At 40.3% G+C, this 12,655-nt stretch overlaps 1 protein-coding gene across 3 annotated transcripts in view; it reads left to right on the forward strand.

Moving 5' to 3' along the window:
* Positions 1 to 12,655, forward strand: part of plxna1a (plexin A1a) — a 280,313-nt gene that overhangs the window by 134,046 nt on the left and 133,612 nt on the right. For all 3 annotated transcript variants that reach the window (XM_032520348.1, XM_032520349.1, XM_032520350.1), the window contains exon 4: positions 11,955 to 12,086. In XM_032520348.1, coding sequence (XP_032376239.1) covers positions 11,955 to 12,086 — 132 coding nt within the window. The remainder of the gene's footprint in view (positions 1 to 11,954; positions 12,087 to 12,655) is intronic.

Raw genomic sequence — 12,655 nt, forward strand, 5'->3', positions numbered from 1 at the left:
CACACACACACACACACACACACACACACACACTGAAGGAGTGGCAGTGATGGAGTATCCTTTCCTCCTGGTGTTTGCTCCAGTCAGACTGATCTGAAGGCACAGAATTGTGTGAGTGAGTTTGTGTGCGGCATCCATTGGAATTTCATCCTTGAAATTCTTTTTCTTTTCTTTTCTTTTAAATCCATACTCCTCTGTTTACCTTGAAGACAGCGGTACAGTGGTCCTCAAGGCCCACACTTCTCTGCTCTTGACAAATTGAGCTAGTTTAGCAGTGGTTTCACTACTCACCGCAGGGCATAATACACACACACACACACACACACACACACACACACACACACACACTCACACCTACACATCCTGCTAGCCTGCGCTATACACAAGTGTGTTCTGCTTGGCCGCTCATGTGTACCAGCTGAGCTGGTACATCAAGGGAAGGGGGGGGATATAGAGAGAGTGGGATGAGAGAGGGATGGATGGATGGAGAGAATGAGAGAGGAACAAAAGAGAAATGCAATTGTTTATAAAGCTATGAGGAGCGAGTGAGAGGGAAGGTGCCAAATCAGATACTGCGAGGGAAGTGAATTGCTGTGTAGATGCAAATACAGATTCACACACACATCACTGCTAGAGCTCGAGAGATGAAGATTTGTCCTCACTTGTCGTCATCTCAGAGCTGTCAAGATAAAACTATTATGGTTGCAATGTGAAAACAATAGCTCAGGGCCCACAGTTATATTCAGGTGCAGAAATGCATCCTGAGACCTAAGCTCTCTATTTCACTTTGAAATCCTCAGCCTCAGAGACTACAAAGGGCATCCGCAAACATGTAGAAACACAGGAAAGTCACAGAGTTTTGGAGAGAATCTGTCCATTCCACACAACAGAAAACTGACATAGGCTACTTACCCCTAGCTGCATTACTACTACTACTACTACTACTTCTACATGTGGAGCACGGTCTGTTTGTTTCTGACAGAACATTTCCAGATTGACATTGGTTGTCAGATGAGTTGGTTTGCAACAAAAGCAACAAAAATACCACCACTACAGCATTAATAGTAACATTACTGTGATAGTATTATTGCTACTACAATGTAGTTGATCTACAGTACAGTGTTACTGTAGTAGAAGCAGTATCAAATGGATTATGTCAACTGATTGACCAGTTCAGTTGTCAACAGTGACGGATCTGTTGACATGAAAGCTCAGTAGCTGTTTTTTTTTATTTTTTTTTCCATAGCTCTTTAATGGCTTCCATGTCAGCCTCTAATTGAAGTATGGAAGTTATTTGTTGACCCTTGAAACATAAGTTTGACAAAACAATCTCCTTGTAAGCCTGTATTTGTTTCCACCTGGTAGCTACAAAAAGCAATTAAGAGACACATGAAAAAACAAAAGTAGTCCGTCACGTCATATATACTAAAGTAACAAGTTTTTAGTATTTCATCATCTTTGGTAACCTGAATCACCAGATGGTTTGTTAAACAAACTATTTGAGAAGTCGTCATTGGAAACTGTTTTAAAACCGGCAGGCAGTTTAAAAAAAAATACCTAGCAGATGATTGAATGGACCATCTTTCTGTCACATCCGCCATTGTTGTTTAAAACGGTCGCGGTCATCGCACTAGGCTTGTGGCGATTGGCGGTCAGAATCTATATTGAAATTTGAAGGGATAATCGGCAACTAATATTTCCCACGCCGATATTAAAACCATTTTAACTAACTTACTATCAGAGCTTACTAAGATGTTGCATGCATTGGAGCACGCACTGCTCCAGTGATTGATCATGGCACTCCATCCTCACAGTGAAGAACAGTAGGGGTGGGGGGGGGAATCAATAGTTTCAGTGGCAATACTGTATCAATACACGGGTGCCAAGTATCAATCTTTTAACATATATATGTTGGTCAGTTTGTCTGCTTGACAATCCCATTTTGTAGCAATAAAAGTGAAATGAACAAACAGAGAATTGTATCTTTTTAGATGAAACAGATGTTGACAAAGTATCCTTTTGAGGACATAATTTGAAATTGGGAAAAAAATTGAAGTTGGAAAACAGGTTATAAATTATATAAATAAATATAAAAATCTCAAAGAATATGTTTAAAATCGCAATAATATTGTATCGTGGCTTAAGTATTGAGATGATATTGAAATGGGAGGCGTCTGGTGATTCCCGCCCCTAAAGGACAGTGACTTCATGTACCCCCCAAACGCTGATGTAAAAACTGAGTTTACACAACACAACACCCCTCGCTGTGTGGAAATCCATTTATTTATTTTTTTCATCTTCTAAAGAAATGCTGCTAACTGATGATGATGATGTTACAAAGTGCCCTGATTGTTTAGTGACGTGTTTTAGCCATTTTACTTAGGGAAAGATGGCCGTGAACACACTCTTTAAAAGCGTAGAAATATACAGACATGGATATGCCTAGGACCTGCTTATATTTCCTGTCTACCTTACCCACATTTCCCCAGCTGGTTCTAGATTTGAAACCAGCAAACATACTATTTCAAGACATTCTGCACAAGTGTGTCGCTTCACATTGGCCTCAGCCTGCAGGATCTGCCTCGGGGAAGAATGTGGAGCTGCTGTAGACCTAGAGTAGTTATGTCAGATGCATTCTCATGGGCTGCATGGCACAGTGGGACCGAAGGAGAGGAAGAAATAGGAAACTCACAAAACCTACATTAACAAATCATTTAATCCAATCTTAAACTGCCAACGGGCAGAAGGGATTCTGCCCGATTTCAATGCAAATAAACTCATTTCAAGTTTGCTTAGTGAATACGTTGTCATTTTTTTGGGTACCGCTTGCACAATCTGCATTATTCTGCCACGTTTGACACTTGTTACTGAAATATGTGAGACAGCATTGAATTAAGAGCTCTTTTATTGACCCCCACTGGCAGAGTTTTTCTCTTGTTTTAAAGAGAAAAAAAAGACATAATAGCAGGCTAAATGGATAAGAACGACAGCCATTTTTTTGCAGTGCAAGGGCGGGGGAAGAAAGAGAGATATGAGTGGATAAAAGAGTGCAGTAAGGAAGATTGACAATGAGCAGAAATGCAAGAAAATAATGAGAGAGATTATTATAGCGATGAATAGTGGTGTGCAAAAAAACCGATTCAAGCTCTACCGATTCAAAATCCATTCGTAGAATTCCAAAAATCGATTTTTGTTTTGTAATGGTGTGTATACATGGAAAATATGGAAAAGTAACTACATGTACATACTGTGAATCATTTTTTAATTGAAAATTGATTTGGAATCGAATCGTGAGCCTAAAAATCAATATCGAATCGTGACATTTTCTGAATCGTGCACCCCTGGAGATGAAGTTAACACGAGGAACAGAAAAGCAGAGATGAGAGAGGAATGAATGAGATGGAGAGTAGAGAAGTAAAAATGGCAAGGAGAATGAAGAATGAAGCAAGCAACTGTTCAGGGGACTGGTTCCAGCTTGTGGTTATGATAGGGGCAGGCTGGGCGGCAAGCTGCATATGGGTGCACTGAAAGAAGGCTTGTAAGAGCGGCGCTGAGGGGGGAAACTCAAGTCCATCATGCTTGTAAAAGATTAAACACAAACATACGCGCACGCGACCATGCCAGCCCTGCCCGACTGACAGCAGTAAAAGTGCTGAGTCCTGTCTTACTATCTGACTAGAAGTGTACAGATGCAGCGTTGGCGAAGGGAGTTCTGCACGTGTGTGTGCTTATCTGTGTGCTCCTGACTTGAACAGGAGACGTCTTCTCTTAGCATCTTCTGGTTATAAAGGGACATTTCATAGCACATATTCTCTTGCAGGGATGTAAGTCAAAGGCATACTGTGACATTTTGACGCTCCCAGTGCCCTGCAGTTTCAGTTGAGGATTCCTAACTGTGCTAATAGTGCTAATAAAGCAGGCCGACTGTCTGGGGAAGAAAAATAACATCATTAAATTCAAGCTGTTGTCAAGTTATACCTTTTAGAATTTTTTTTTAGTGTGAGTGTATCTAATTGCTCATGCCGCTTTGGCCACTTGTGCCACATTCTGGCGAGCAGACGCAGCTGAAAGTGTAAATGCTACACTGCCGCGCAAAAAAACTGCTACTGTCAGCTGCTCCAAAAACACAGCTAGTTTTCCAAGTTTTTTGCATCATCCACTAACCATAAAAATCAGTTGTTTTTTACTTTTTGTAGTCTTGGACAGTATAAATATATATTATACATTTAATATTACTGTGTACGTGCTGCATTATTATACTTTTAAGGAAATTTTATTTATTACTTAAGTTAATAAATGAGATCTGGGAAGGCTGTGATATCTCTAAAAGGGCATTCAATTACATGATGATCATCATGAATGTGAGATTGCCCAAACTGTGTGTTGTAATTGTGTGTCATTTTCTCTTGGTCGTAAATAAGTCAACTTTACTTTTTTATACCACATTTCAAAACAGTATAGCTTTACAAATGGGAGAAAAGAAAGACAAGCAAATGAAAAGGACAAAACTTGGAAAGTGTACTGTATATTTCTTCGACCACACTTGGGCAGTGTTGTACTTTATTAACCAGAGCCAACTATTGTTAGCTGTTAGGAAAACAGCTTCATAGTTGCTTGCTGTCATCTGTTGGAGTGTGTGTGTGGTGTGTGTGTGTGTGTGGGGTGTGTGTGTGGGGTGTGTGTGTGTGGTGGGGTGTGTGTGTGTGTGTGTGTCACCTGGGGCCGGCCTCCTGTTGTGAGCAACGGTGCGACAAAAGAACGATGATTAATTTCACTCGAGTAACCTGTCCTCGCTGATGTTCTCAACCAAGCTGTGTGGTGTGTGTGTGTGTGTGTGTGTGTGTGTGTGTGTTTGTGTGTGTATGTTATGTGTGTCTGAGGCTGTAGACTGTGTAGTCAGCAGGTGTGCTGTGATACTTTGGATGCCCTCCAGTCAGGGTCAGACACACACACTCCATACACATGAAATGACAACCTTATAAATTTCACCCTACCCTCACATTGACACCGTTCGTCTCTCCACTTCCTCGCTCTCTCTCTCTCAAAGTGTGTGTCTGTGTGTGTGTGTGTGTGTGTGTGTGTGTGTTCGTGTGTGTGTGTGTGTGTGTGTGTGTGTGTGTGTGCGCGTGCGCGCACAGAACCTCCTTTCAATAGACTGAAATCAATTTCATTAGGGATCGTGAATAGAATAAGGAATCGTTAACACACTCACACACACTCGTACAGACACACTGTTGTAGATTTCATTAAGGAAATGCCTTTTTCCCCTCCCTCTGTTCCCTCCATCATCAAAGAGCTACTTGAACATTTGGGAGACTGGTTCATTACTCGTCTTCGTCGGACATTTGTAACACTGGTTTCAATAAGAGATGCTAACGAGGTCAACAAGCTGCTCTATCATCCCCTCTCTTTCCTCTCTGCATCCTTCTCTCCTTCTCTTCATCTTCGCTCCTTTGGTCTGACCATGTAATAAAGCTCAACAGTCCCGCCCACAGCCCATTCCTGGAAGTAAAAATACAATGCAATTTCTCCATTGACAATTAGAGTCTAAGTCATGAAATTGTAACCGTCGTTGGTTGACTAAAAACCAGCAACGACATGACCAAGCGATATGTGCTCATATAGACGGCAGAAGTTCATGGTGCACCGACCTTGTTTTGAGATAAATGTTTTTTGCAGTGTCTTGGAAAGGTACTTCATTACCCACATTCCTGAACAATTCCACAGTGATGCCTCTGATTGGTGGAACTCATGTCATGTGACTGTTTGACTGTTTTGTTAAACCCCCCAAAAGTCCGTCAGAATCTTTGCTGCTGTACTGGGTAGGCTACTGGAACTTTACTGTCTACTGTACCGTTTTTAATGAAAAGAAGACACTAAAACCTTTGTAACTCATTGGCTGCCATGATGGTCGTTTTGTTTCAAGGACGAAAGCAAGAGTGTCCAAAGGGGTGACAACCACTTTAAAACAGGTCACGTTATTGAATGTAGTTTGTCCGAGGCTCAGCTTGTGGGTTTTGTAATGGCGAGCATGAGGGACAAGACCTACAAAGTTGTAGTGAGTTTTTCAGGGAGTTAGTTAGTTAGTTAGTTAGTTAGTTAGTTAGTTAACATTATCCGTTCACTTCAGCTATGCTACTGTAGCCTTTTTACTGTACGAGTTATATCAATCATTACACCATTACTACTGAAAGAACTGCTATTAACTGTACATTCACTATATAAAAAGCACTATGTTTGGAGAAAAAAGTGCGCTAAGTTGTAGTCTGATTGGAAGTTGGTCAAGAGGCTCTTTCGCGGTTATGTGTGTCTTCAGCTATGTTATCCAGTGGTGCGCGGTGGTTTCATGTGATGAGTAGTTTCTTTGCTCGGAAATGAAAATATGTACAGTCTTGTACCTTTATTGATTTTCTGTTTGTTTTTTCACTTGAATAGATATGTTATATGCTTATGAGTCATGTCGTAGCTGGTTAGCCTAAGGCATGATCCAAAACTTTTTATATACAGATTTTTCCAGATGTCAATGGGAGAAATAATTGGAAATTTACTTCAGAAACCGAAGGTCTCTCAAAGGAGAAGCGGGACTGTTGAGCTCTATTTATTAGATGTTTAACAGCTAAGGTTGGACAGGGTATTGCTGTGTCTGGAGACACACACACACACACACACAAAGTAGAAAATGGAGGTCTGTGTCTGTAAGGGGAAGAAAAAGACAAGTGGGACAAAGAAAGAAATGAGGACGGAAAGAAAAAATCTTAACAGGGAATGGAAAGCAAACAAAGGGAGACAGGGTGAAGAGGAGATATGGTAAACTTAATGAAGTGAAGAAGTTTATGAGAAAATAACTAGGAATGAAGGCAGGTGAGGAAAGAAAGGCAGATGAAAGAAAGTTGAAATAAAATGTCATTGCAAAGTCGGTTTATAAACAAAAACAATTAATGCATCGCCTGCCTAAATACATGCCAAAAGGAAAGACGGAGGGAAAGAAGTGAAGGTATTAAAGGAAGTCAAACCAAGGCACCAAGAGAAAAAGAATCAAGGACAACTTTTTAAAGAAGAAGAATTGATAGCATGTGCCACTTGACCCAAAAGGTGTGACCGGTGGTTGAACCCAGCATGGTATTAATCACTGCACCACTCCAGCCAAACCTCATTACTCCCCTTTGTTCACTTTTATTACCTCCTCGTCCTCTTCTGCACACTTCGGTGCGCACACCCACTGAGCATCCCTGTCCCTCCACCACACCACCCACTCTCACCCCACGTCAACCGTCTCCACCATCATTATCAACTTTTGCCTTCGTCCCCGAAACCAACTTCAGTTCACGAGGGCATGTACCGGTGTGCTTCAAAACAATCCTGCATGTTTAGCTTGCTAGCATTATTATCAAAATACATGCTGCCAAAATGTATCAATGTCAAGATACAAGAGCTTAGTTACTACCGAATAAGGACAGAGGTTGTTGGTGCAGGTATTCTTAATGTTCACTCAATCTGGAAATCGAAGAGTGTTCATTTCTTTCTTTTTTTTTTTTAGTTTATTTTTTGGGCTGTACCGTCTCGATTTGATAGGACAGCTAGGTGAGAAAGGGGGAAGACATGCAGGAAATCGTCACAGGTTGAATTCGAACCCTGGACCTCTGCTTTGAGGCATAAACCTCCCTGTATATGTCCACCTGCTCTACCCACTGGGCCAACTCGGCCACTAGCAACATTCATTTTTACCTACACTATCAAAAATTTGGAATTGCCTGGTATGAAAGCTTGATTGGGTAAGGTATTTTACACTTTTAGCTTGTAGAAGTCCCTCTTTACAAATATGTTATTTTGTTATATGTTGGTTGGCTTTGTACATGGTGAACACGACACTGTGCAATGGTTTAAGCATACTGACAAGCTAAAGGACCGAAAGAGACATCCTTCTGAGCAACAGTTCAAAAGGAATAGAAAAAGTCAGCAGTTATTGGTGAAAGAAACTAGAAGCTTAGCATGACTAATATAACATAACAAGCTTTAATTAAAAGGCAATGTGTTGTTTTAGAAAAGCTATTCTTTAAACCTAGAAATAGAAGGTCTTACGTTAGCACTGTTGGGATATTTGCTGAACATTTGGACAGTTTAAACCTATTCCATCTAACCACTGAGTAGACTGTAGAGGACCCAAAGAAAAATGGACATACTAAATATTTAGAGCTCATATGCACCATAGAAGAAACAATCAATCAATATTACAAGCAGCTGGTCTAAACTTTTGAACAGCATTGTACGTAATCAGCATTACAACTAGTACATGCATTACAGTCAGTACCAGTCTTTTGGAGTAACTCTATTGCTATGCTATAATACAGTAGAAATATAAATATCGGTGGTTCTCCTGGTTTAAAAAACAAAACAAAAACACATGTCCCCTGTGTATGTCCACTTTCCTACTCTTGACTCCAACTCCGGCAGTTAGCTAGTATAATAGAAAGAATGTTTGTTCAAAAGCCCTAACACAACAAGTAGAAGGACCTGGAGTGGAAATGGGAATTATGACGTTTGTTTGTATGGAGCAAAGGTGGAAGAAGCTTGAAGTTGTTATCCGGTCGTTTTTGGAAAGCTGTGACAATCGATATATTTTGTCCAGCAGATTTGTTGGCACATGGGTTTGTGAGTGTAAGTTTGGGACACATGATGATACAGAAGTGGAAAACAGACTCCAAAGTTGAAGTGCAGGATGCAAACTCATTAGGAAAAGTCACCTTTAACTTCATCCTGATCCCAACTTTCTTTCTTGCAGTGTTATTGCGTGACTGAAGGTGGCCTAGAGAGACCATACTTCAGCTGAAAGCTCGAAGACATGATGCGTGTCTTATTGAACTGTCCTTAAGGAAGACATGCTTCCTTAATGTACATCACCCTGGAAAAGAGCATTTAGCTAAGTGCCTGGAATATAAATGGAGCATACCTTCTCTTTTCTGTTGAAGTGACTGAATTGATATGTCATATTTGCCACCAGTACATATTACAAATAACCATTGTGTGTAAAACTAATTATTCGGTGGATAATTTGAATGCAAATAGCAGCAATTAATGTTCAGCCCACTCATCGTAAGAGTGGCCCTGCTGCGCAAGATAAAATACGTATGATTGTCTAGCTCCAGAGAGGTAAACTAATCAGTAAAAAAAACAAAACAAAAAAAACCTCTGTTTTAATGACTCATAAACTGTCAGTAACATCAAAGTGGGATCCTTAATGTTTTTTTTGTTGTTCTAATAATCACCCTTGGAGCAGTTATAAAAGCATATTTAATAAGAGCCTTTTAAAACAGGTAGACTGATTTTGGAGCAGAGTCTCTTTCATCTTATAGCCCAGGCTCTCTGCTAATAAGTTCCAGAAAGTGAGACATTGGACAAATGGACACATAAAAAAGTTCCAGATGCCCCAGTGTCGCCTTTGCTTTTCACTTTTATTGCTTTGGATTTAGTAAGTACAGGCTATACAAAGAGAAAAGGGTGGAATTTATGAAACTGGTCCCTACAGGGGTTTCTGCGGGGTAAACATATGACATTTATTTGGAACTTTTATAATATGGCGCCATACAGGTTTTCCTCTAGGTGAAGTGTAGATGCTAAGAAAAGCACGTGAAAAAAAGTGGATTATTGGAGGGTTAATGAAAGTTTCTCACCCATAAGTGCTGCCACTTCCTCAGTGTGAAGTCTGCGTTTAGATACTAACTTCCAAAGGTCACAGAAGGAGAGCAGAAACCTGCAGGCTAGTAGACTAGATGAGAATCTGCAGTCACCTGCTCCAGTCTGCAGTCCCCTCTGTGCCAGCTGACCTGAATCCCACTCCAACTGCCCTCTGCCCCGAGCTGTAGGCCAGAGCACGCTCCCTGCTCCTACAACAACCCCCCCACCCCACTCGCTCCACCACAGTCCTTTACTCATCACAACTGATACGGCGGCATAGGGCATGTGGTAGTTTTAAAATTAACAAATAGTGGGTTTTTTGTTGTTGTTGTTGTAGTGTGCATACGTGAGTGATTGTGTCAATGTGAGTTTGCCTGTTTTGTTGTTCAGAGAGAGGGAGTAATCATCAGAGTCAGAAATACACGGGAATAAAAGGTCACAAAAAAGGTTGCATCAATAAAAGTTTCTGTGTTTGTGTTTATGTCGGAGCAACATAGGGGACTGCTAAAACAAATGACCTTTGGACAGTAACAACTTAGATACACCTCCTCCGCTCACATAAATGCAATAAAACGTACAAGTCAATACAAAACAATAATTAAGCAGTACCTATTTTCCCTATATCAGGTTTCCAGGAAAACAAGCTCCTTTCTGTTAGGTTTCTGCTGTAGGCTACATACCTACGCATTTTAGTGTAAAATCCCAAGGTTTAGTCTCTCAATGTCCCACTGAGTAAGTCCTCAAATCTGATTTGTCAAAACACTTAACTTTTAACCAAAGCCGCTTCCTCTACAAAAGCACATAGAGTGATGACAGTCTGTGTGTTAATGAACCTTCTGTTCAGAAATAAAAACAGATTTAGGAAACTCTGGCAGTGATTTGCCAGATAATAACCCCAGAATCAGACTGTGGAGACTAAGGAGAGCAAAAAGAGAGATGATAGAGCGAGTCTAGCTGATAGAAAAACAGAAAACTTGTTGCAGACTAAACTGCTGTCAGGTGATGGATGAGCAGATGGAGGTCGGGAAATTAGAAAGAGAAAGATCCATGGGCGAAAAAGTACAGAGAGAAGAAGAGAAATATTTACTTGCTGGTACACAGGGAGGACTCTCATACAGTAACTCTGTCATTTTGCAAATCAACTTAACACTGTAGCCTAAGCACCAACAAATGAGCCATCATTTAGTCGAGTACTGTAGTTACACCCTCTACAGTGTGGCACCATAACCAACTGGTATGCTTTTAAGTTTCAGCATGAATTGAGAAGTGCTGTGCTGAAATGCTATCTGTCACTTCAGATGTTGTCATCCAGCTGACAGCAAGATTTTAAAGTAAAGTGTTAAACTAGATGAAATGGGAATTGGCTGCTTTTACATGAGGTGGAAGCAAATACATCATTGTCCTGAACATAACTGCTGTAGGCTACATTAGGAGAGACTGGAATGAGTAACAAAAAATAAAAGTATTCAGGGAGACTTTGGTATTGTTCGTCAGGGTAGGCCATTTGATGTCTGAGGACAATAAGAAACAAATGAACTTACAATTTAAAATGATGGTGATGGCTACTATACTCTAGACCAGACAGACAACATGTTGTGTGGAGCCCCCAAGCTAACAAAATGTTGTAAAAGGTTTTTGACAATTCTAAAATGTAACTTAGGCTACTACATCATTATGATTTCTTTTTTTTCAAATGGAGTTTAAAAAGAAATGTAAAGCTTGCTCGTTCCAAGGTTTGTGTGTAACATCAATGGGGCATTGGGTGCTAACTAGCTTAACTGATAAACACCAGTACCTAAACACACAGCACCAACTTTGAGCTAGCTTTTGACATAAAACTACAGCAGCCAGTGCACATAACCCTAAACATCCATTTACTGTACTACATATAGGCCTACTGCTGTAGCATGACTGTATGAACTCTTTTAACACTAGCTAACACATTTTAGTCAACAAGCAAGCGCTAAAAAAGTTAGCTTGCTAACACTATGTCATTACATTATCTGCATCTTCAAAGATCCCCTTAATCAACTACCAGTATGGAAATGTCCTATTGTTTTCATGGGGACTATTTCTTTGATATGAAAACTGTTCACAGTGAGCTCTTTGTATTATGTACGTAGCGTAATCAAGAAGAGAACCAAATAATTTTGGTCTCAAAAGTTTAGAACACCATGTTTTGCCTTTTGGTTTTCATACTATTGTTTTGCAAAGTATTTTTAAGATTTAAGAAATGTTTGATTGTAATCATGGCTTTGCCATTTTCCTCTGTCCTTGTCCAGATTCTGGTGAACTCCATCACTCAGCCTGCCTTGCTGTATGAGAATGTTGTCGTGAGTGACGGGAGCCCCATCCTGAGAGATCTGCTCTTCAGCCCAGATCATCAGTACTTATACGCCCTCACCGATAAACAGGTATGAGAATCACACACACAAAATATTATGCAAGCCAGGTAAGGTTAGCAGTGCAGCCCATAATGCAGCCTGCAGTTGCTTTTGACAACCGTAAGGAAAACAATGACTAAATATTAATAACCATTTGTCTGTCTGGTGATTTGGGGGACTGATCCAGTGATAAGTGACAGCCTATAGCGCACAAATACATGCATACCTACTGTAGCTCAGTGTGTGTTTGCAATGGCATACACACACACATACACTTCCACACGCTGATGCATTCATACACTGTCACACACTTACATAAATATATATTATTTGCTGAGTGCTCAGAAAAACACATACACACCTTTTCACTTCTGACAATAGATGTAGTCATTGTTAGAAAAGGAACACAGAAGAAGAAAACCCATTAAGATAATGAAATAGCACCATAAAGACTTGACGAAGAAACATGTATTAAAACTATACACTGGGGGAACGAGCAATCAAGCAAATTAGATACATACGCTACCACATATAGCGCATGATAACATTTGCATTTTAGCAGTTTTACACACACACACACACACACACACACACACACA

The sequence above is a fragment of the Etheostoma spectabile genome, chromosome 7 (genome assembly GCF_008692095.1).
Source record: "Etheostoma spectabile isolate EspeVRDwgs_2016 chromosome 7, UIUC_Espe_1.0, whole genome shotgun sequence".
Taxonomy (NCBI): domain Eukaryota; kingdom Metazoa; phylum Chordata; class Actinopteri; order Perciformes; family Percidae; genus Etheostoma; species Etheostoma spectabile.